At 39.4% G+C, this 25,719-nt stretch overlaps 1 protein-coding gene across 9 annotated transcripts in view; it reads left to right on the top strand.

Annotated features, from left to right (window-relative positions):
* Positions 1-25,719, top strand: part of eIF5 (eukaryotic translation initiation factor 5) — a 228,662-nt gene that overhangs the window by 176,607 nt on the left and 26,336 nt on the right. For all 9 annotated transcript variants that reach the window (XM_067081265.1, XM_067081260.1, XM_067081259.1 and 6 more), the window contains one exon: positions 18,124-18,273. In XM_067081265.1, coding sequence (XP_066937366.1) covers positions 18,124-18,273 — 150 coding nt within the window. The remainder of the gene's footprint in view (positions 1-18,123; positions 18,274-25,719) is intronic.

Raw genomic sequence — 25,719 nt, 5'->3', positions numbered from 1 at the left:
TCCAGCTTTGGAACAGATGACACATCTTTGTCTTGTAGATCCCTGTTCACGATCTCCCATAAGTTTTCTATTGGCTAATGTCAGGCTGAATTACCAGGCCAATCATTGATGAAGGGAACTTCTAATCCTGAAGCCACTGAATGACAGATTTAGTGTGTGAGCCTCTGGCGCAATCCTGTGAAAACATGTGGCACCAAGATCCTCAAATGCATCAGGCAAAATGTCACACATCAGCTCCAAATAATTATACTGGTTAACTTTTCATTCTTTTTAAAGACATGAAGCTTGGCTACACCATGACCAGTTAAAAGCTCCCCAAACCATGAGAGAATCAGGGTGTTTGACAGTCCTTTCAGAAGGTACCTAGGGTCAAGAGGGTCGCACCTTGGGACCTCTTGCTTGAAAAACATTACGGCCTCTATTACAAGTGACCGTAAAAAATTCATCTGATTTAAAGCAGGCTTAGCCATTGAGACTCATCCCAAATGCTGTTTAGAGCAAATTTGACTCTTTTATCCTCTGTAACTTGGTCAAAATTGGCTTTTCTGTGGATGGTGGCTTGTGTATCCAAGTTCATTGATCTCGATTGACGGTCCAAACTGAAACATCACCAAGCAGTTGTAGGTTTGATTCCTTCAATTTCCTTGATGTCATGCTTGGAATAATCTCTAATTGACGCTTTAAAATAGTCATTCTTCGATTAGAAGTCTTCTTTAGGCCTCCCAGAGCGTTTTACTTGCATATTTGTCACTTCCACCCTGGTGAAACTATGGCAATTGTATTCTAACAGATCTTTCACACCCACCTGACATTAGTGATTTCCTTCTTTTAAGACCTGATTCCTTTAATGCACAGTTATCTGTGCTTATGATCTGTATTCATTCAGATTTAAATTTCCCCATAGTAAGGTCACAGGGTCCCAGGATGTGACCTATGAGGCCAAAATGACGGGAGCATGGAGCAAAAAATTCAATGTTGGCACCTAGATCGCCAGCCAAAACCTTACTTGTCTGCTTTCTTTTAGCGAGTCATAAGCTCCTCCCCCTTAGCTACTCTCAGAAAGCGGCCTAATGATTTGACAGAATTTTTTTCTTGCACTTTTGGTTCCTTCAAAAATATATATTTAATTACTCAACCTGATGTTCGGACTAAAGTTTTGATACATACTTTATTTATCTTTAATTTATTTCTTTTTTAATAAGTGGTATCTCCTCTTTCTGTATTTCCCTTTACCTCCTCTTACTTCCTAATGAACACCATATTCTTTGGAAGCTTGAATTTCATGTCAGTGGCCCCTTTGGGCGTGTTCAGTATGAATAGTTTTCATCTGCTGAACAACAACAAGCGGAGACTGGAGGTACAGAGGCAAACCAGAAGAAGAAATGGACAGGAGAAAAAAAAAAAGGAAATATGTACAGTAGATGCTGCATCAGAAGCAACCCGACAGAAAGAAGATATAGGTAGTGCTCGAGTTACGATAATTCGTCTTATGATAGTTTGAGTTTATGATGGGGTTAGCAATTAATACTGATACGACAATATTTAGAAAATGTTTTTAAATTTCGTGCGGTTGCAGGCAACAGTGTACAATCAGGCAGCAAGAGAGACCAACTTACAATAGACCACCTTCTTTTCCTCCATCTCTTTATTCCATCTTATAGTTAAAAAAGTAAGAGAATGATAAAAGTGTAGTTAGTAACCTTATACTCTTGTGAAAATGTGTACAGCCATAAACAGCCGAACGAGAAACTGTTGTTTTGCTAATAACCAAATCGGATAACAACTGTTTTGCGTGTATTTCAACCATCGTATGGTTAGATAATTACTGTAGTTATGTTAAAAATGACATTAAGGACAATAGGACTGATATATTTTTACATTATACCCTTATCCAGTTTGGAGAAAAGATTGGCAAGGAAATATACTGCTACAGTAAATTTAAGCTGCAAGTTGTAGCTGAAGCTGAGAAAACAATGTTCAAGCTGCTAATGACTATAAATTATTGTACATCGGCAACATGGATGAAACTCGACCTGTAAATAAAATTGGAGAGAAAATATTTTAATCAAAACTACTGGACATGAAAGAACATATTACTGCTGTTTTCATGCAGATAAAAGATAAATACGTAAGCTTGTAGTATGATGATGAAATCAAGAGAAAATAGTGAACGGAATCTTGATTCATGTACACAAAACAAACATGCCCCCAAACGGCCAGCCGCCAATGTCTTCTATTAACGAAAAAATAGCTAAATTAATTTCACAACGAGACATATTCAAGTTATATTTAGACATGAAAACACTTCGTGTAATGAAAAATATCCTTGTCCCTTATAAATAAAGTATTTACACTTATTAGAAGCAAGAACAGCGCTCTGAACCAAGTTAACCCTTTAACGCCGAAGCCCTATTTTCAAAAACATCTCCCGTATGCCGCGGCCTCCGAGAGGTAGCGCGAAGCGGAAAAAAGTTTTTTCAAAAATCACAGTGCGCTTAGTTTTCAAGATTAAGAGTTCATTTTTGGCTCCTTTTTTTCTCATTGCCCGAAGTTTAGTATGCAACCATCAGAAATAAAAAAAAATATCATATATAAATATTGAAATATATGACTGCGAAAAAAAAAACTTAAGTATATAATTGTATACAAATTGCGCTGTAAGGAAAACGGTTGAAGCTAATGAGTTAATTTTTTTAGTTGTATTGTACACTAAATTGCGATGATTTTGGTATATAACAGATTGTAAAACGATTAAAGCAACACAGAGAAAATATTATCACAAAATGATGCATGAATTCGTAACGCGATGCGGATTTAAAAAAAGTTTTTTCAAAAATTCACCAAAAATCAAAATATTGTGCTAGAAACTTTCCAATTGTGCCAAAATGAAGGAAATTGATTGAATATTACTAGGCTGTAAGTTTTTTACTTACAATTGCATTTTTGAACCATTTCGATCGAGTTAAAGTTGACCGAAGGTTGATTTTTTCTGTTTATCGTTATTTCGATGTAAATATAAAAAAAACTGAAGAGCTAAAGGAATGATATATTTTTTGTTGTATTGTACATGAAATTGCACACATTTTGATGTATAACACTTTATGTAACGAATAATATGAAACGGCAAAAAAAATTACGCAAGCTGAGCGCAAGAAATGACAGGATTTTCAGCGAGTCGCGCACGCCGTTTTTAAGGAAAAATTTTTTTTTCAAAAATTCACCAAAAATCTACATATTGTGCTAGAGACTTTCCGTTTGTTGCAAAATGAAGGTAAATGATTGATTGTTACTCGAATGTAATAATTATGGCTTACGGATGCATTTTTCGATCATTTCGGTCGAGTCAAAGTTGACCGAGTGTTAAAATTTTGTCAGTTATCGTGATTTTGGCGAAAATATTAAAAACTGTGAAGAGCTAAAGGAATGACATATTTGTTGTTGTATTCTACATGAAATTGCGCATATTTTGATGTATAACACTTTATGTAATGAATAATATGAAACGTGAAAAAATTACGGCAAAGCTGACGCAAGAAATGACAGGATTTTCAGCTGAGTATGCGGCACGGAGCGAAGGAAATTTTTTTAAATTCACCAAAAATCTAAATAATGTGCTAGAGACTTAACGCTTTTTGCAACTTGAAGGTAAATGATTGATTGTTACTCGAATGTAATAATTATGGTTTACGGATCGTTTTTCGATCATTTCGGTCGAATCAAAGTTGACCGAATGTTACAATTTTGTCAGTTATCGTGATTTCGAAAATATTAAAAACTGTGAAGAGCTAAAGGAATGACATATTTTTGTTGTGAAATTGCGCACATTTTGATGTATTAACGAATAATATGAATGAAGTTTGAAAAAAAAAATTTGACGCAAGAAATGACGGGATTTTCAGCGGAGTTTTGCTACATTATTGGAGTTTTAAGGAAATTTTTTTTTTTTTCAAAATTCACCCAAAATCTAAATAATGTGCTAGAGACTTTCTGTTTGTTGCAAAATGAAGGTAAATGATTGATTGTTACTCGCATGTAATAATTATGAGGTTTACGGATGGGATCATTTTGGTCGAATCAAAGTTGACTGAATGTTAAAATTTTGTCAATTATCGTGATTTTCGATGTAAGTATTAAAAACTGTGAAGAGCTAAAGGAATGACATATTTTTGTTGTATTCTACATGAAATTGCACATTTTGATGTATAACACTTTATGTAACGAATAATATCGAAAAAATTACGGCAAGCTGACGCAAGAAATGACAGGATTTTCAGCGGAATGTGCGGAGCGGAGGAAAATTTTTTCAAAAATTCACCAAAATTCTAAATATTGTGCTAGAGACTTTCCGTTTGTTGCAAAATGAAGGTAAATGATTGATTGTTACTCAAATGTAATAATTATGGCTTACGGATGTTTTTCGATCATTTCGGTCGAGTCAAAGTTGACTGAATGTTAAATTTTTGTCAGTTATCATGATTTCAATGTAAATATTAAAACACTGTGAAGAGCTAAAGGAATGATAATTTTTTGTTGTATTCTACATGAAATTGCGCACATTTTGATGTATAACACTTTATGTAACAAATAATATGAAACAGCGAAAAAATTACGGCAAGCTGACACAAGAAATGACAGGATTTTCAGCGGAGTTGAGCGTCGGAGCAGAGGATTGTTTTTTTTTTTCAAAATTCACCAAAATTCTAAATATTGTGCTAGAGACTTTCCGTTTGTTGCAAAATGAAGGTAAATGATTGATTGTCACTCGAATGTAATAATTAAACTTACGGATGCATTTTTCTATCTTTTGGTCGAATCAAAGTTGACAATGTTAAAATTCACTTTGGTTGCTGGGTCCTTCTCCAGCATCCCAGTCTAAAACTCGCCACATGCTCACTTCCGACAGGCAGTATGTGCCTTTCACGGTCCTGACGCCTTTGTGACATATCTACAAACATCCTGTTGCAAATAACGCAAACACTCCAAAGTTATAATTAAACACGCTCTGCGTCAAAATATCGCTCCCCGAAGGTCCGACGCTGATGCTATCTGGCGTGAGTAGGAGGGAATTCGGCGCATCGCGCGTCTGGGTGATGTTCAAAAACAACACAACACCTGGATCCGTGAACTCCCAGCATCCGCCAAGGCGCGTGATTTGAAATCTTCCATAAACTAGGCCTATAATTATTTTTCCGCGAATATTTAAAAAAAGCATTTTCAGTCAACGTTTGCAACGTCCACTCGGCATTCGACAGACAATTTTGACGACGTTTAAAACGTCCAACAGGCGTTTAAGGGTTAAATAAGGCGAAATAAAGGCCGCGTGATGGATTCCCAATCCAAAACATTAGATCGTTATGATCGCAATTTATAATGCAAAAGCAATATGAGAATATATACAATTGGATGCAGTGTAGTAAAGCATAATGTTTTAAAAGATCCATGGAAACGATGCACATTTGTTATTTTGATGTTTGTATAGTACAGTGTTAATATGTGAAACTAGAGTACAGTATAATGTAGGCTAGGCTACCGTATATGATATACCAAAGTGTAGGCTAAGCCTTGTTTGATATTCAGTTTCTCTTTATACTGAATTATCATAAGTCAGTCTGCATTGAACCTGCAGAATTAGCTGACACCAATAATTAGTATACTGTATATGTTTAGAGTATGCTGTGTAGTGTAGCCTAGGCTACCATATATGTATAGATAGTACTGATTACCTTAGTGTAGGCTAGGCCATATTCGAGATAAGATTTTTTCAACAAACAATGGGTTTTGTGGAACCTAACCCCGTTGTAAGTAGGGCAGTACCTGTACAGAAGGAGACTGGTCAACATTTGGAATGAAAGAAGTAATACCCCTCTAACAGAACAGAGGCTGGCAGAAAAAGAACTGGCTCTCCACAACAGAAAGAGAGGAACTGGAAAGAGAAATAACACCCAGTAACGAAGGACAAGAAGACAAACTAAGAGACAATGACACAGAAATCGACAGGAATGATGAGCTACCAAACAATGACACACAAGGAAACACCGAAAATAAAAGAGAGTGGTTGGAATTGGTGGAAAAAATGAGAGAATGGATGAAGCCAGATGCAGAAAGAACAAAGATCCCTTTCATAAAAGCCTACAACACAAAGAAACTATGGGAAAAAACAAGTGAAGTTAATGAAATGATGAGACTAATCCACAACACCAGTATCACAGAAACATATAACCTGGCATATGCAGGAGCAAGACTAGTAGTAGAACTCATGGGGTTACAAACACCAACACCACCACCACAACCAGCCCAAAAGAAACCAAAACTGCAACTGCCTTGGAAAAGGCACCTGGAAAAACAAGTCATGGCGATGAGATCTGATTTGAGTAAACTGAAAGAGATGACAGAAATGAGGCTAAAAAGCAAGAAAACAAGAGACAAACTGAATGAGAAATACAAAGTACAGGAGAAGGGACTAAACTACACAATAGAAGATATAAAACAGGCTTAAAGCCAAAGCACATAAGATCCAGTGGTGCATGAAGAGGAATAAAGGATACCAACAGAACAAGCTTCTAGGAACCAACCAGAAAAGACTATACAGCCAAGTAAGAGGGGAAGACAACCACCAGGAAATTCCTTAAGCCGAACCAAGTAAGAGACTCTGGGAAAACATATGGAGCAATCCAGTAACACAAGAAACATGCAACATGGCTCCAGGAAATCAAGGCAGAAGATCACAACAGACACAGTCAGACACCAACTAAAGAAAATGCCCAACTGGAAAGCCCCAGGTCCCGATGAATTCCTTGGATACTGGCTCAAAAACTTCCTGGCCCTACACCCATGAATAGCAGAACAACTCCAGCATTGTATCACAAACCACCATGTGCCCAAATGGATGACCACTAGGAGAACATCCCTAGTACAGAAAGACAAGAACAAGGGAAATATAGCAAGTAACTACAGGCCTATCACCTTACTACCAATAATGTGGAAGTTACTAACAGGTATCATCAGTGAAAGGCTGTACAATTACCTAGATGATACAAACACCATCCCCCACCAACAGAAAGGTTGCTGAAGGAAGTTAGGGCCACAAAAGACTAGCTCCTAATAGACAAAATAGTAATGAAGAATGGTAAGAGAAGGAGAACCAACCTAAGCATGGCATGGATTGACTACAAGAAAACCGTCAATATGATACCGTACACGTGGCTAATAGAATGCTTGAAAATATATGGGGCAGAGGAAAACACCATCAGCTTCCTCAAAAATACAATGCTCAACTGGAATACAGTACTTAAAAGCTCTGGGATAAGACTAGCAGAGGTTAACATCAGGAGAAGGATCTTTCAAGGCAACTCACTGTCCCCAGTACTCTTTGTAGTAGCCATGAATCCCATGACAAAAGTACTGCAGAAGATAGATGCTGGGTACCAACTCAAGAAAGGAGGCAACAAAATTAACCATCTGATGTTTGTGGAGGACATCAAGCTGTATGGTAAGAGCATCAAGGGTATAGATACCCTAATCCAGACTGTAAGAATTGTGTCTGGGGACATCAAGATGGAGTTTGGAATAGAAAAATGTGCTTTGGTCAACATACTAAAAGGCAAAGTAACAAGGACTGAAGGGATAAAGCTACCAGACGGGAATAGCATCAAACACACAGATGAGACAGGATACAAATACCTGGGAATAATAGAAGAAGATATAAAACACCATGAGGTGAAGGACATGATCAAGAAAATATATGCAGAGACTTGAGGTGGAAACATGATGAAAGCCATAAAACATGGGCAGTACCAGTAATCAGACACAGCGCAGGAGTAGTGTAGTGGACGAAGGCTGAACTCCGCAGCATAGAGCAGAAAACTAGAAAACATATGACAATATACAAAGCATTACACCCAAGAGCAGATACAGACAGACTATACATAACACGAAAGGAAGGGGGGAGAGGGCTACTAAGCATAGAGGACTGCGTCAACATGGAGAGCAGAGCACTGGGGCAATATCTGAAAACCAATTAAGACAAGTGGCTAAGGAATGCATGGGAAGAAAGACTGATAAAAGTAGACGAAGACCCAGAAATATACAGAGACAGGAGAATGAAAAACAGTAACAGAGGAATGGGACAACAAACCAATGCATAGACAGTACGAGACAGACAAAAGAACTGGCCAGCCATGAAATATGGCAGTTGCTACAGAGGGGAGAACTCAAGAAGGAAACAGAAGGAATGCTAGCAGCAGCACAAGATCGTGTCCTAAGAACCAGATATGTCCAAAGAACAATAAGTGGAAATAACATCTCACCCATATGAAGGAAGTGCAATATGAAAGATGAGACCATAAACCGTATAGCAAGCGAATATCCGGCACTTGCACAGAACCAGTACAAAAAGAGGCATACAGTAATGCCCCCGTATTCGTGGTCTCACGATTTGCAGACTCGCCTGTTCGCAGATTTCTCTATGGAATATATATACGCATTATTTGCTGAAAATTTGCCCATTTGCGGTATTTTTCACTAAGAAATATTCACTAATTACTGTATTTACATGTCATTTTCATGACTAAGTGCACTTTTTGTGATAAAACTATTAAAATACTCAGGTACCCAGGTAGTACGATAATTCACTTTATGATAATTTGATGGGGCAAGCAATTAATACTGGTACAACAATATTTAGAAAATATGTTTAAAATAACCGCAGGCGCAGGCAGCAGCGTACAATCAGGCAGCAAGAGACCAAATTACAATAGACCACTTTCTTTTCCTCCATGTCTTTATCCTATCTTCTAGTTAAAAAGGTAAAAGAGAATGATAAAAGTATTGTTAGTAACAGTATACTTGCGTAAATGCGTACAGCCATAAACAACCGAACGAGAAACTGTTGTTTTGCTTATAACCGAATTGGATAACAACAACCATTTTGCTTGTACAGTATTTCAACCATCGTATGGTAATAAACAATTACCGTAGTTATAGTACAAATGAAGTAGAATAGGACTGATATATTTTCACATCATACCCTTATTTGCTATGGATAAAAGATTGGCAAGGAAATATACCGGTAAGTTTAAGCTGCGAGTTGTAGCTGAAGCTGAGAAAACAATGTTCAAGCTGCTAATGACTATAAATTTTCGTGCATTGGCAACATGGATGAAACTCGACCGTAATTAAATTTGGAGAGAGTATTTTAATGAGAACTACTGGGCATGAAAGAACGCATTTCTGCTATTTTTACGCTGATAAACGATAAATACATAAAGCTCTTATTATGATGAAACCAAGTGAAAATAGCGAATGGAATCTTGATTTTTTTTTACACAAAACAAACATGCCCCCAAATGGCCAACGGCATCTATTAACGAAAAAATAGCTAAATTAATTTCACAACGAGATGTATGTTATATTTCGACTTGAAAACACTTCATATAACAAAAAATAACCTTGCTCCATATAAGTAAAGTATCTAGAGATTCATTTACGTTAACTAGAAGCAAGAAAAGTGCTCTGAACTGAGTTAAACATGGCAAAATAAATTTACTGCGTAATCAATTTCCAAACCAAAACATCGATTGCTATGATTGCAGTTAATATATGAATTAAAGCATAACATTTTAATAGACTCATGGAAAGATGCATATTCGCTATGTTGATGTTTGTATAATACGATATTATGTGAATATAGAGTACAGTATAATGTAGGCAAGGCAATTTCTCTTTGTATTGAAGTGTCATAAGTCACTCTGCATGAACCTCCAGAATTAGCTGATATACAGGTATTCCCCTACTTACGATGGGGTTAGGTTCCAAAAAACTCATCGTTTGTTGAAAAAATCATAATTCGAATATGGCCTAGCCTACCATAGGGTAATCAGTACCATCTATACATATATGGTAGCCTAGCCTACACTACACAGTATACTTTATACATGTATGGTATAGTAATTATTAGTGTCAGCTAATTCTGCAGGTTCAATGCAGATTGACATGATAAGTCAGTATAAAGAGAAATTGAATAACAAACAAGGCCTAGCCTGCACTTTCGTATATCATATACGGTAGCCTAGCCTACATTATACTGTATTCTATTTCCACATAACGTATTATACAATCATCAAAATAACAAATGTGCATCTTTTCCATGGATCTTTTAAAAAGTTATGCTTTACTACACTGTATCCAATTGTAAATATTCTTATATTGTTTTTGCATTATAAATTCCGATCATAGCGATCAAATGTTTTGGTTTGGGAATCGATCACGCGGTCTATTTCGCCGCATTTAACTCGGTTCAGAGGGCATTTCTTGCTTCTAGTTAGCGTAAATGAATCTCTAGATACTTTATTTATTTTTCATTATGCGAAGTGTTTTTAAGTCGAAATATAACTTAAATTTGTCTCGTGAAATTAATTTAGCTATTTTTTTCGTTAATAGATAACGTTGGCAGCTGGCCGTTTGGGGACGTTTTTGTGTGAAAAACAAATCAAGATTCCGGTCGCTATTTTCTCTTGATTTCATCATCATACTACGAGCTTTTCGTATTTATCTTTTATTGGCGTGAAAACAGCAGTAATATGTGTTCTTTCATGCCCAGTAGTTTTGATTAAAATACTTTCCAATTTTATTTGCGGTCGAGTTTCATCCATGTTGCCAATGCACGATAATTTATAGTCATTAGCAGCTTGAACATTCTTTTCTCTGCTTCAACTACAACTTGCAGCTTAAATTTACTGTAGCAGTATATTTCCTTGCCGATCTTTTCTCCAAAGCAGATGAGGGTATAGTGTAAAAATATATCAGTACTAAACGTCATTTTTAACATAACGACGGTAATTGTTTAACCATATGATGGTTGAAATACAAGCAAAACAGTTTTTATCCGATTCGGTTATTAGCAAAACAACAGTTTCCCGTTTGGTTATTTATGGCTGTACGCATTTTATCATTCTCTTACTTTTTTAACTGTACACTGTTGCCTGTGCCCGCTTGAAATTTAAAAAAAATATTTTCTAAATATTGTCGTACCGGTATTAATTGCTAACTCCATCGTAAACTCGAATTATCGTCACTCGTGCACTACCTGTATTTACAAACACACAAAAATTGCAAACGAACACTGACCCATTTTAACTTCCAACACAACAAGAGCAAGTGAGGTTGGCTCATTGAATTAATGTACCTATTCCAGCCTCTCGGGCCAACGTATTGTACACCGTACGCTGCCTGATTGTACGTTGTTGCCTGCGCCAGTCGCCTGCAAAATTTGAAAATATGTATTTTCAAAATATTGTTGCATCGATATCAATTGCTAACCCCATCGTAAAAGCGAATTATCGTAAGTCGAATTATTGTAACTCGAGCACTACCTGTATTAATAATTACTTTACTGTGTATCTGTAGAGTATACTTTATAGCGTAGGCTAGGCTACCATATCTGTATACATGTTACTGAATACCCTAGTGTAGGCTAGGCTATACAGTATTCGAGATACATTTTTTCCAACAAATGATGGTTTTTTTGGAACCTAACACCATCATAAGTATTTTTAGATTTTGCGTTTTATCAAAATAGGCAGTTCTAAGTGTTTTTAGAAGGGTTCTAAGTATTCACAGATTTTAGCTATTGGTTGGGGGGGGGGTGTGGTACGCATTACCTGTGAATATGGGGGTTTTACTGTAATTCAGTAGCAAAAGCCCTCCACTGGAGCTTGTGCAAGAAACACCGGCTAGCTTGCAGTAATAAGTGGTATGAACACCAATCTGAGGGAGTGATAGAAAACAATCAGGCAAAGATCCTCGGATATTATGGTATCAGAACAGATAGGGTGAAAGTGCTAATGGACCAGACGTGACATTGACACAATCAAGAAGAAAGTGTCACTCATTGATTGGTGTTGCAGTACCATGGGACACCAGAGTAGCTGAGAAAGAAAGAGAAAAAAATTGATAAATATCAAGACCTGAAATTCGAAATAAGAAAGAAATGGAATATGCTAGTGGAAATTGTACCCATAATCATAGGAACACTAAGCATGATCCCAAGATCCCTGAAAAGGAATCTGGAAAAACTAGATGTTGAAGTAGCTCCAGGACTCGTGCAGAAAAGTTTGCTAATATAAACAGCGCACACAGTGAGAAAAGTGATGGAACCCCACAGTATAAAAACCACCCAGTCGAATAGGATGACTGTGGTAGACAACAACAACAATAATAATGGCATACCGCAGTTCCATATAAAGTAGTTAATCACGTATCCTAATCAGTATATTGTGTTTATTCCGTAAATATTTTTATTCAGTTTCAGGTATACTGTATGCAAAATGAATTGCTTCTAAACATTTTGTAAAGTGTAGCTTAACAAAAATAGAGCTGATTGCCATAGCTCCACTTGTTTATCCTTATAAGATAAACAGAAATTTCTACCATGGGGAAAAAATCTTTCTTTCTTATCATCTAACACCACTCTTCCACTTGGCCCTCACTACTTTTACATCAGAGGAAAAATGTTTTAGTCTATGACTTGAGTAAAGGTCCACCTTATATAAGGGTTTAGGCATCTGATCCTTATGTATGTTAAGGAGTCACTTCATAATATACAGATGGGATGTCAAAGTGTCCAGTCCTTGTGGACAGAGTCGACAGACTATAAATCTAAGAGGGCCCCAAAGGGAAATCAGCCTGCGGGGAGGGAGAGAGACAAGTTGTAGGAAAAGGTTATAAATAAATATGAGGGAAGTTCCTCACTTAACATTTGGAGATCAGAAGATACCACAACTGCACCAAGCAAACTATTCACTGTAGTTGTGGCCAAGATAAAAACGTATCAAACTGAGTAGCATCAAACCTAATGCTATAAAATGGCACTGTTTGGAGTAGCAGCCTGCATATTATTGGAAGCAAAAGCAGCTAGACCAGGTAAAGATGAGCACAGAGGATGTTTGGAATTGTAGTATATTTTGTGCAACAAGCATAATGAACTCTGTTATGTCAGAGCCATAAGTCAACATTAAGTGTCGGTAAAATAAACTTGACTGATGTTATAACTAAGATTTTGAGGTGAGTCAACACCTGAAGACCACACTGGAAAACAGTATTCCAAACAAGGAAGAAGGAAAGAGTTAACACAGTTAGATACAACAACTTCATCATAAAACATTTCTTTTTGAGAAACAGGAAGCAATATTATGTATATGCTTCTCAAAAGCACATTTTTTTTTATAAAAAGCTACACCTGAAATCTTGTGAGTCATTGCTATTTAAATGTAAATCAAGATGCTAAGGCAATAGTGTCCTGTGTCAACTAACTACTGTATCATACTTTGAGTTTTTGAAAGGTTAACCTCCATGCTCCAGAGCTTAATACTAATGAATATATGCTAGATCTCTATTCAAGGAATCTGCAACCAGAGACCTAAGGTATGGAGAAGGAATAACAGCTAGAAGAGTGGCTTCAGTGTCTTTTCCAGACCTTACCATATGTCTCTAGTTTGATGATAAACAGCAAAGGTCCAATTTTGAGGAATACCTGCAATGACATTTCTAATGCCACTCTTTAGGTTCTTCCTGTCAAAAATTAATTTGAAGTATAAAAGATCACAGAGTCCCAGTTATCTTAGCTTGTAGAGAAGTGCTTCATGATTCACATGGTCAAAGACCACAAATCTAGACTTACCATGCTTGTCTCTGCACCCTCATCTAGAGCACTGCAAGATGGTTAGAGACTGCATCACAAGTACCAAGGCCTTTATGAAACCCAAACTGTAATGCTGCTTCTAGAGAGCAGCTTCTCAAAAACCTTAGATACAACGGTTAATTGAAATCTACCAATATTCAGACGGGCGTGAGGAGAGTGAGTTAGTCCCTAGCTAATGCAGCAGTGTTTCCGACGGGCGTGAGGAGAGTGAGTTAGTCCCTAGCTAATGCAGCAGTGTTTCCCTTCCCTTCCTATAGACAGAAGGAAAACTTGTGAAGTTCAACTAGTCTTATGAAAATAGTATTTTCAGTAATCATAATAGCAATAAAATCAAAAGTGTTTTTAAAAAAGATGGGAAAGCTCCCATCATGGTCTGTGCCGCCATATCGTCAAGGCCCAGAAGCATTGTTGTGATTTCTTTAAACCTGAAGGCCATTGAACATAACTTAGGCTGTGGAAAGCATGACTGAGGCACCACCATGGACTCCTACTGTTTGCTCACGAAGACTTGAGCCAAATGTTCTACCTTTTGTGTACAGCAGTTTACAGCAGTTCCATGAGCTCCCACAAGGGAAGGCATGCCTCAATCAAATCCAAAGAGTGATGACTAAGGTAGATTACCATTTTTGGTCATCACCACTGGAAAGCAAGATCTACACACCTTCATTACAAGCGCTCTCATAGACATAGAGAGTCTGACCTTTTCTTCTAAGCTCAGTAAAATTATGCCACAAACATTCTGATTGATTGTTCCTCCATAAATGATAAACTTCTTGTTTTTCTTCGTAGGCAGGCTTACATGCACATTTAAACCATGGCTGATCTTTAAGATGAAACTTGAAGAGTTTTAAGAAGGTATTCTTCTCTCAATAATAGTCTTGAGTTGATCATTTAAACACAATAATACAGTGGCCCCTTGTTTATTGCGGGATATACGTTCCAAGACCGGCCGCGATAATTGAAATTCCGCGAAGTACGAACAGCATATTTATTTATTTAACGTGTACAGTATTTGGACTTTTTAAAACCCTCCCTGTACTCTTAACAACCCACCCTTTACTCTATTAATAATAGGGACAACTGTTCAGCAATATGACTTCAGTAGGTAAGTTTACAGTACCATATAACGGGCTAATTTACTGTGGTAAAGTAGCTATAGTATATGACGTGATTGGCAAGCTTTAAATTTTAAAGAATACAGTATACATACAGTAATAATATATACAGTAATACAATACAGTATCATGTTACTGTACTGCATTACATGTAATACAGTACAGTAACACTTAAGATTAAAAAAAAAATAAAGATTGTTATTGTACTCACCACAAAAGAAGTTGAAGTAAAACTTGAATGAAGATAGTGATAAATTTGCTGCGCAGTAAAAATGATGACGATGAAGGTGATGATGACTTTTACTGCGCAGTCAATGATTGTATTTTACGTCTCTTCAGACGGCAGTGCCATTTCCTGGGGCACCTCTTCCACTTCTTCCGCGGTTTCCGAAGGTGTAACCGCAGTAGCAGCAGCAGGAACTGGCTGTGTTTTGCGAGGCTGCAAAAACGTTGTGATTGGTAGTTGCTGCCGCTGCTGCTTTTTCCGTCTGAAGAGCGTCTTGTAGGGGGCCATGACGTCATCGACCATGTTGCAGAATTGAACCGATTGAACCATATTGTTGTCCCATTCCTGCGACCACTCTTGCAGTTCCTTAGCTAGGTTGCAGAGCCCGGCGAGCCGTTCCAAAGTCAAGCCAGTTTGGGAAATAACTTCTGTTTCTTGCTGTGCTGCTTGCTGCTTTTTCGCCGACCGACTTGTCAACTCTTCGAGGTCTTCGCCAGTTAGCGGCTGGGAGTGGCAGTCTAGAAGTTCGCCAACGCCACCCGTGGTCATGTCTGCAAAGCCCTCACCTCCAAGGATCGCAGCCAACTGCACAGCTTTCTGTACTGCCGAGTGTTGATTTCGCAGGTGTAAATCCTTTGTCGTCAGTAAACAACCTTGGGCCACAACTTCTTCCAGCTGGCGCATGGTGGCAGGCTTCATTTCTTCCAATGCCTTGTGGATATTTTGGAGGCACGTAGCAGTTGTGTACTGCTGCCAGTATGCCTTCAAGTTGAAATCGTCGTCTTCTTGGGCGGCATCCATGGAAGCAACCAGGTTTGCCAGGGCATTCCTCATGTATAGGGCCTTGAACGCCCTAATAACTCCCTGGTCCATTGGCTGAATAAGTGACGTTGTGTTGGGCGGTAGGAACTCAACCTGAACCCCCGAATACGACAGATCAGTAGCATGGCCACCAGCATTATCCATAATGAGAAGGACTTTGAATGGCATGCCCTTTTCTGCTAGATACACCTTCACTTGCTGGATAAAACACTGGTGGAACCAGTCGGAGGTCAGCATCTTCGTTATCCAGGCCTTTGGATTGTGCATCCAATGTACGGGCAGCAGATTCTTGTTTTTGTTTTTTAAAGCCCTTGGGTTTTTAGACTTGTAAATAAGTCCTGGCTTTAATAAAAATCCCGCAGCATTGCCACACATCACGAGGGTCACACGATCCCTGTATGCTTTAAAGCCAGAGGCTTTTGCTTCCTCTTTGAACAGGAAAGTTTGTGAGGGCATTCTTTTCCAAAACAAGCCCGTCTCGTCCATATTAAAAACTTGTCCGGGCTGATATTCACCTTCAGAGATAATCTTCTTGAAGGTTTCATTGACATATGTTTCAGCAGCGACCGTGTCAGCCGAAGCAGCCTCACCATGCAAGGAAGCGCTTTTTAGGCCGTAACGTTTCTGAAACTTTGCAAACCACCCTTTGCTAGGAGAAAATTGCAATTTCTTACATGGTGAATTATTGGATGTCTCTGGTTGCGGATCTTCTACGTCTTCATCTTCTGCTTCTTTACGCTTGCCACTGTCGTCCTCTGGTTCCTTAGTGGCGAAGGTCTTGTACAGGCTCCTAGCCTTTGTTTGGATAATGTTCATATCCAAGGCTATGTTTCTTTCGGCAGTCGGCTATCCACACGGCCAAAGCAGCTCCCATACGGACGATAGTTTTATTACGAGCCATAACCACACTTTTCGCTGACTTGTTAAAGGTGATGGCAGCTGTCTTCCTAATCTTCGCCTTGTCCTTGTAGATGTAGCGAATGGTGGATTCGTTCACGCCAAAATTGCGGGCTACAGCCACGAACTTTCTCCTTTCCTTCAACATATCGAGAAGTTTCACCTTTTCAGCGATCGTCATCATTCTTCGATGGCGTTTAGGCTCAGTACCAGCCTTGGAACAAGCAGCACGCTTGGGAGCCATTGCAGGGGTTGAAAATTGGAACAAAGTTCAACAAAAGCCACAAAAAAAATCACACAGCACAGCATAAAGAAAACCGTTCGGCGAGAAAGCTTGAAGCGAAGTGGCCGCGAGAGAGAGACAAGGGGAGATGCTGCAGGTTCTGAGCATCAGTCTAAGCACCAATCACAGGCCTGATTAGAAATCGGAAGCTGTGATTTGTCGCCTCCTCCCATGCACCAATCATAGCCCGTGTTACAACGCACTTAGTCACCGAGATGGTACGCTTTGTGTTTTCCCAACAATGGAACACACGGTACTTTACTGTATAGGCATCACTCTCCATTTATAGGCATCACTTTCCAGATGGTTTTTTTTTTTTTTGTCATAGGAGTTACAAGTGCAAATATCTGTTTTTTTTGCTATTTTACACTTGTTTTGTTGTTCTTAGACTAGGAAATACTATTTATTATTAATATTTTAGTGGATTTAATGAGAAATTTTGGGTGTTCATATATCGTAATTTTTCTCCAGAAAATCCGCGCTATATTTTCCATTAATATACATTAAAAACTCTGCGAAGTCGTGAATTCGCGATAATCGAATCGCAAAGTAGCGAGGGGTCACTGTATTTGGATTTTATGAATATTGCTCCACCTGAGCTCAATAAGACCACGGTGAATACCATCCCAATTGGTCTGGAATTTCAAGTATACCATTCTTGAGAAGCTAACATTAAGAACAACCTGATCCATCTCAACATTAACCTTAATAAAACAATGATCAGATGAATGAACCTGCTGGCAAACGTACTCTACAATATACAATCCCTGTAACATCTGTGGAAGTCAAGATGGTTGCCAGTTTCATTAACTGCTCACAACCAGAAATGGTGGAGAAATCTAGAGCAGCAACACATAAATAATTTTCTTTTGTAAATGTTGTTGAATAGGACCATAGTGTTTGTGCAGAAAAAATAAATGTTTTAATTTAATTTTGCCAGAAGGTTTGTAGTTTGTTAGCCAATTTCCAATCAAAATCCATGAGTTTTGTTGAAAATCTTATGTTAGAGCTCTGCTGGTCTTGTTAACTTTTTATTATGAGTGAATGGTGTACTGTAACTCAAGTGTAATGGTTTTATTTGTAGGCTAAAAAAGATGCTGGCCTCCTGAAGCCTGGTGCAGAGGTATCCTTGTTCAAAGACATTGCTTCAGAAGCAGAGCGGCTTGAAATAAAAGAAAACAAAGCTGTAATGGTGTTGGTGGAACTTCTCTTGGATGATAATATTATTAAGCAGGTATGAATGAATTTCTTTTCTTTTTTGCAATTTCATTAATAATATGTTCTTTGTATATACACAGAAATTCTTGAAGAGTGAGCCCTCAGATCATTCCTTTGTGCACTGAGTGTCTACGTGTTAGTTTCCAATTTTCAATATTTTCAGCTTTAGTTTGGTCATCCAGTTTACAGCTTTTTTTTTACTACCTCATTTGTCAGTTATTTGTAGAATTTAATACTCCTAATATGTATAATTATGGATGAGTTAGTAAAGAATGGCTTTATAAAGGAAATGATACAACAGCCAAATAAGCATATCACAGTTTTACAATTCCCTAATACATAAATGGTCTTTTTTGATGTTCAAGGTAAATGAAAACAGTGCAGATAAAATGAAAGAGCCAAAAGATACAACTGTTGCATGCACCATTAATTCCTGTGGAAATGCACATATGGTATACATGTTGGAACATGGCCTCTGTGTGCATTAAGATATTACTGTGAATTGGGAAAGGAATTTAAAATGAGTAACAAGAAAACAAAGGTATTTTGGAAAGTAGCCAGATGATTGTGTAGATGAATGTGGTACAAATGTGATTTTGTGTGAGAAATCTTGTATTACTACATGGAAATAATCTTGGTCCTTGTTAATTTGTTCATGAATAATATAATTGTGCTGTTGCTATGTAGTTGCACCAACTTGCTAAATACTGAAAGACAAAGGACCCGCTGTTCAAGCCCAGATATGGTATGCAGATATTTTTCAGGCTTTCCTGGACTCTGCATTTTTTTGTGCTGTGTGGCATCCGTTCATATATTTACATGACATCTTTCTTCCATATGATACTTGATGGTGTATTGCGAATACTATGGTGTTTTGTAAGCTTTTTGTCTTTTGAGCTGGTGGTTTCATGGCTGCTGCAAAGGGTTACTGTGAATAATTGCTTCTTAGTGTGTAATTTCCATAATTTCTTAGGGAATTGCTTGTCCTGCACTTTTAAGTGGGATTCGTTTTATTATCGCTGTCATGGGCTTTTTATTTTGTTATAGTATTGTGAGCATAGCCCTTCCATTTATACATTGCTTGATTTTTCATTCACAGGAAGTTTTTCATTCACAGGAAGTTTATCTCCAGTTGTCTGTTCTTGGCAACCTTTTTCTGTGTTTTAATTCTTGCTTCCCATTTTAACAAAATGTTATTTGTACGAACACTAACCTAGGCTTTTATATATGGATTACTCATGCTTAGTGCTCTTCAGCTGCTACTGAATCATCTCTAAAAATAAAAACAAAAACCTGTTGTTAGGCCTATGGTTACATGTGACCTGAGTCATCTTCAGTTTTGTGTTGTATTGTTTTTCTTATTGTATGTAGGATGCGCGTGCCCCTATGTGACTTCTGTTATTGTCAGGTTGTTGACTGAATAGTGTAGCTTCAGCACCTTCATTAGTGCTGTGCATTTTTTTCTGGTTTGGTTTTTTGACCCTTTGTCTTGTGGAGGAGAAGTGCTCTCCCCATTTGTTAGAGTGCGAATCACATGGCATCCTTGTTTGTGCATAGTGAATGATAATGTGATGCTTGAGTGTTCAGGTGCTTCCCTCCCTTGCTTTAAGTGTGGCCCATGGTATTTTGGCCTAACATGAATGCTTTCCTAGTATTAATTTTTATGGACTTTCCTCCTTGATGTGTTTTTGGTCCCCGAGAATACTGTGAGGTGCCCAATGTTTGGTATAGGCTGAGGATCCTGCAGACTGCCATCTAGTCCCTTGCTTCTGTGATGCTGAGGTGATGGCATCCTTTATGTCCTCTGTTCTCTCTTCCTTTGCCTATCTCATTGCTTTTGGAGGGGAGTAATAGGGCAAATCCGAGAGTGGGCTATTCATGAGATTTAGTCAACTGCCACCAGAGACTTGTTTCTGGACCAAGGCCATGGGAGAGACCCAAGGAACCACCTGCAGGGAGTGCAACTAAGCCACCTCAGGTGATGTTGGTATACTCAGACGCTTCCTGAAGGGGAGGGGTTGCTCACTTGAATGGCACTTGTGTTTCAGGGACTTGGATTGCAGAACAAGGGCAACTCATTGTCAGCGTCCTAGAGATGCGAGCAGTTTGGATGGTGCTGTAGCACTTCCGGGACCTGCTCCAGGGTAAGGCCACAGTCGTGATGAGCGACAATTCCAAGTTGGTGGCATACATGAACAAATGGTGGCACAGTCTTTCACGAACTGAACAAGCTAGTGGTAGAGCTGCACGAGTGGTCAGGAACCTGGGGACTTCTGCTAACAGCCAGGTAACTCCCCGGAAAGAACAACTTTATGGCAGATCAGTCAAACAGGGCAGACAAAATAGTAGGCACGAATGGTTGCTAGAACAGGTTTTCGTGAACAAATATTTGAGCCTGTGGGAGGGCCCCACCATATGCCACAGTGAGGAACAACAAACTCCTGTTGTATTGTTCTCCAGTATTGAACCAAAGGGTCATCCTGTAGGACGCCTTCCAGCACCCCTAGGACAACATGGACATGTACGCCTTCCCCTGTTCAGTCAGCTTAGGAAGGTCATCAACAGGCTGTTTGTGTCCTTTGGGTGCTAGAGATAACCCTTGTAGCACCAAGGTGGCCCCAAGTAGAGTAATATGTGGATCTCCTCCATCTATTAGTGGATGTACCGAAGGAACTCCCCCTCACTCCCATGTTGCTGAAACAAGAACACAACAGTCAGTATAATCTGGTGATATTCTCCCTCCAACTTAATGGGTGGGGGCTATCAAGCAGCTCCTCAGGAGGAAAGGTTTTTCGGAGAAAGCTGCATCGGGCATCTTTAACCCGCTCAGACTCACATCCCTTAGGGTTAATCAAGGAAAGGGGAAGGTCTTCCATCACTGGTGCAATGGGATGGTCTTGATCCCCCCTGCAGCATTACAACGATCAAGGGGTGGATACAGGGCCACCCATGCCCAAGTGTTGAGAACATGAGGCATAGATTTTTTTCATCCTCCTGGTGTAGGGGCTTTTTCTTTGACACATGTTACAGGATGATGGGAACAAATTTAGAGGTTACTAAATAAAACTTGGACTTTTCTAACTACCATAAAAAATAACCTTGACCTAATTCATCAGTCTTAATCTACAATGACCACCAAAAAGAAACTTAACCTAATTCACCAATCTTAATCTACAATGACCATAAAAAAAGAACCTTAACCTGGTTTTTAAATCTTAATCTATAACGACCACCAAATAAGAATCTTGACCTAATTCATCAATCTTAATATACAATCTTCCTATAAATATCAAAAGAACCCCAACCTAATTCATCAATCTTAATACTACAGTTTTCCCCCAACTATGGTCTCTGAGACTACTACTTCAGATTGGGAGTTAGCTCGCTCAACATCAGCCAGTATTATTTCATCAATATCCTTCTTCCTACTGGAGAGATCAATACCTAGTTTTTCTTTTAACTGCTGTCGAACTTTCTTTGCTGAAAGTGTGTCGAGATCAACACCTTTTAGGATTTAGCGTTGTATCTGGAGGAACGGAAGAACGGCAGCCTGACCAAGTGTTTTAGTTTCTGCAATCTGCCAGCTTCGATTTCTCTCCCTATTTTCTCACTCCTCTGCCTTATCTCTTCCTCTATTTTCAACTGCTCTTCTAATTGTCTCTTGCTTCAGAGTAATTCTTTCATTATCATTTCTTCGTCCCTTTCATAATGTTCTACTCCCTTATCCCCTGAAGGAAAATCTCTGTTCTTACGTTTTCATAAAAGCTGAAAAGAAGGCACAGAAACTAGTGGGATACATAAAGAGGCAGTTCAGTTATAGAAACAAGAAAACAGTGCTGCAGCTCTACACATCAGTAGCTACTGTAGACCTCGTCTTGAATATGCAGTGCAGTTTTGGTCACCAACACTAAGAAAGGACATAAATAGATTAGAAGGGGTACAAGCAAGAACCATAAAATTAATTTCATCCATCAGGCAAATAGATTAACAAAGATGACTAGAGAGCTTGAACATGTGTGGCATAGAAACATGACGATTGCAAGGACAACCAATAGAAACATTCAAAATACTGAAAGGCATAATAAAAGTAGACTGTAACCTCTTCACATTAAGCAAAAACCAGACAAGAAATAATGGATGGAGACTAGAACTGAAGAGATACAACACATCTCATTGTGGGAACTTCTTTACATACAAGATATGTAACACATGAAACAAACTGCCACCAGAAGTTGTAAACAGCAACAGTGTGGAAGGGTTTAAAAGAAAGGTAGACAAACATCAGAACACTGTGAATGAATAGTAAAACCTGCTCCTAGATATAAGTGAGCACATATGTCTCCTCGGATGGACTAATAAGTCTTTGAGACATCCTAATCCTTGTAACTTCCAACAACTCCGACGTTCTCCGTTTTCGTCCTCACACTTCCTTTCATAACCTTTTCTCTACAACCCAGTTATAGTGTACTCCACCCAAACACTGCAGATGCAACTCATGCTCCCTCTCTTTCACTTCCTCATGCCGATAAACTATAGGTGTCTCACCCCCAATGTGTAAGGACACAGTCACCTTATACTTTTTATTCACCGCCACCAAAATCTCCTGAAATGGGCCTACTCCAGGGCTCATCATAGCTCTCAGACTCTTCTGATACCGTTCCACAGTTGACACTCCCAAACATCCAGGCCTCTTGTAAACTTCCTCAATCACCTCTGCCCTCAGTTCAGGCACCTGCACCTTCAAACCTTCATCTGTCAGATCATTCAGTCCATACCTTGCACTTTCAAACATCAAGGCACCACCCCCCTTACTCTTACGTGCTACTACCAATCCTTTCAGCAGATACTCTTTCATTTTCTCCTTTCATTTCCCCAGGTAGTCTAGACATCATGTCGACAATCACATTCCTTTTACCTAGGATATATTCTACCACAAAATCAAAGTCACTCGAGTCCTTTACTGTTCGTGCAAATCTAGCATCCACTCCTTTCATTTTTTGCAGATACACTAGAGGTGGATGTTCTGTACGCACCACAAACCTCACTCCAAACAAAAACAGTTGTAATGCTTTCACAGAAAATTGCAGCGCAGCCTATTCCCTCTCAGTGGTAGAATATTTTTGCTGTGTTGAACTAAATGCCTTACTGACATATGTTATCACACTATTTCTTTCAATTCCATTCACTACTTGCATCCGTATACATTTCTAACTTACTGGCATCTGTGCTATAGTCAGGGTAAGCCAACTCCACTTCCTTCACCATTTCCTCTTTCAATTTCTCAAATGCTTTTACCATCCTTTCATCCCACCTCACAAGTATACACTTCTTACAGCCTGTCCATTCTGACAACGGCTTTGCAGTCCTTGAACAATCATCTACAAACATTCTTCCAAACTTGATCAATCCCAACTCTAGCATCCCCTCGAGTAGGACGCCTTGACGAGGTAAGGGGCTAAGGGACCCTGGCCTTTGTGCCTGGGTCCTGACGAATCATCCTTCGAAGTTTTTGGTTTAAATGGTGTGGACATTTCCACATTCGCAAAATTTTACTGCTTAGGTGAGTCTGAGAAGGGATCGTTTTTTGGAAGGGGTTCGCATTTGAAGCTAATTTTGGGAGTTGTGGTGGTTGAGTCGCCACCCGAGATAGTTTGGACCTAAGAGTTGGTGATGGGATTTTTCCTATTGCTATCTTGAGGGCGGAACCATCTCTGGGGATCAACCCATCGGAATCCAAAGGGGGGGCTGGTTTTTGGAGGTGGGACTCCTGGCTTTTGTCCGGAAGCCCACCAGTACGGTTGGAGTGGGGAGTCAGTCCAAATTAGTGGGGGCAGAACTCCCAGTAGGTGGATTGGCTCATACTTGGGCCACTGCAAACGTACTGGTGCTATCCTGAAAGGGTAGGGTATGGGTTGGACTGTTGGGAGTCAACTTGCCATTGGTGGAGAATGCGAATACTTGACTGATCTACGATACTTTCTTGATATAACCAAGCAGTTTTGGGTGGGTGGATGAACCAGTTTGTGTGTGGTGGTCTGATGTTTGCTTGCTTGGCATCTTGGGGTCTCTTCGTGGGCTTTGGGAGTGTGTTGGGTGGAGAAGCTGGGCAGTAGAGCTGCCCAGTTTGCCCTTTTTGATATGCTGTCGGGATCTGTGCAGGGCCTCTTAGGTGTCGGGTGTGCATTTTTTAGACTTCTGCATGTGGACTGGTTTAAATTTATGGATTTGGCTATTAGTTCTCCCTCCCCTGGATCCGACGACTTAACGGCATGGGCAACGACTTCTGGCATGAACATGGATACGAGCTTGGCTGTTGGACAGAACCAAATGCTGAGACACCAATACGACCTTCTACGGGCACGCGCTTGGCACGACTCCCCCACCCAGTGGCCCATCTCCCTCTCTTTCACCATCACTTTCTGTCTTGTCCCCACCAGCCACAATCGGTGTCTCCTCCTCCTCAGACTCTCCCTCATAAGCACTGAAACCACTGAACTCGAGTTCAGTTTCATGCTCTGGCTCTCGCACGGACATTGGGGGAAAATACTCATCATCACTGACATCGGGCGTGATGTCCTCGTCGCTAGATGACCAACTGCCATCAAAATGAGGACTTTCTACCTGCTCTCGATCGAGCTCCAACAAGTATTCATCAATGTCCTTTTGTTGGAGGCCTCCCAAATGTTTACGAATGCCTCTCAGGACACCCCGATGTTTCCTAGGGATTGTAAAAGGCACAGGGTACGGCCCTTGGGGCCCGCAGTCACTTTCGGCCACACGTGGCCTTACAACACGGTGTTGAAAAGATGGATCGCCTTGGGTGCAGGGTCCCTCTCCAGCATCCAAGTCTAAAACATGTCTCACGCTCACTACTGACAGGCAACATGCGCCTTTGAGGGTCCTGACGACGTTGGGACATTTCTGTGTATGTCCTATTGCGTCACAAACACGCTAACACTTGCACAAGTTCGGCAAAACACGAACGCGTCAAGAAATCGCTCTGACGATGCGTCGCTGATGCTTTGTAGTGCGAGAAGAAAGAAATTCGTGCATGCGCAGCTGGGTCATGCTTGTAAACAAAACAACAGCGTGATCCGTGAACTCCCAGCATCCCTCAAGGCGCGTGATTTTAAAATTTTCGCAAACTAGGTCTATAAGTATTTTTCCGCGAATATTTAAAAAAACTTTTTGTAGTCGACATATTTTACATCCATTTGGCACCTGACAGACAACTTTTGTTGACGTAAAATACGTCCAGTCGGCTTAAAAGGGTTAAGGATTAATGTAATGTAAAATATTAATACATAGAAGATAGAATACTGCAATGTAAAATGTTAATACGTAGAAGATAGAAGATCCACCAATTCTGAATAATCTTAGCTTGTAGACAAGTGCTTCATGATTCACACGATCAAAGGATGCACTAAAATTTAAACTGACCATGCCTGCCCCTGCACCCTTA

Source organism: Macrobrachium rosenbergii, chromosome 37, assembly GCF_040412425.1.
Source record: "Macrobrachium rosenbergii isolate ZJJX-2024 chromosome 37, ASM4041242v1, whole genome shotgun sequence".
NCBI lineage: Eukaryota > Metazoa > Arthropoda > Malacostraca > Decapoda > Palaemonidae > Macrobrachium > Macrobrachium rosenbergii.
The sequence above is the reverse complement of the archived record's forward strand: the minus strand, read 5'-3'. Positions and strand labels throughout refer to the sequence as shown.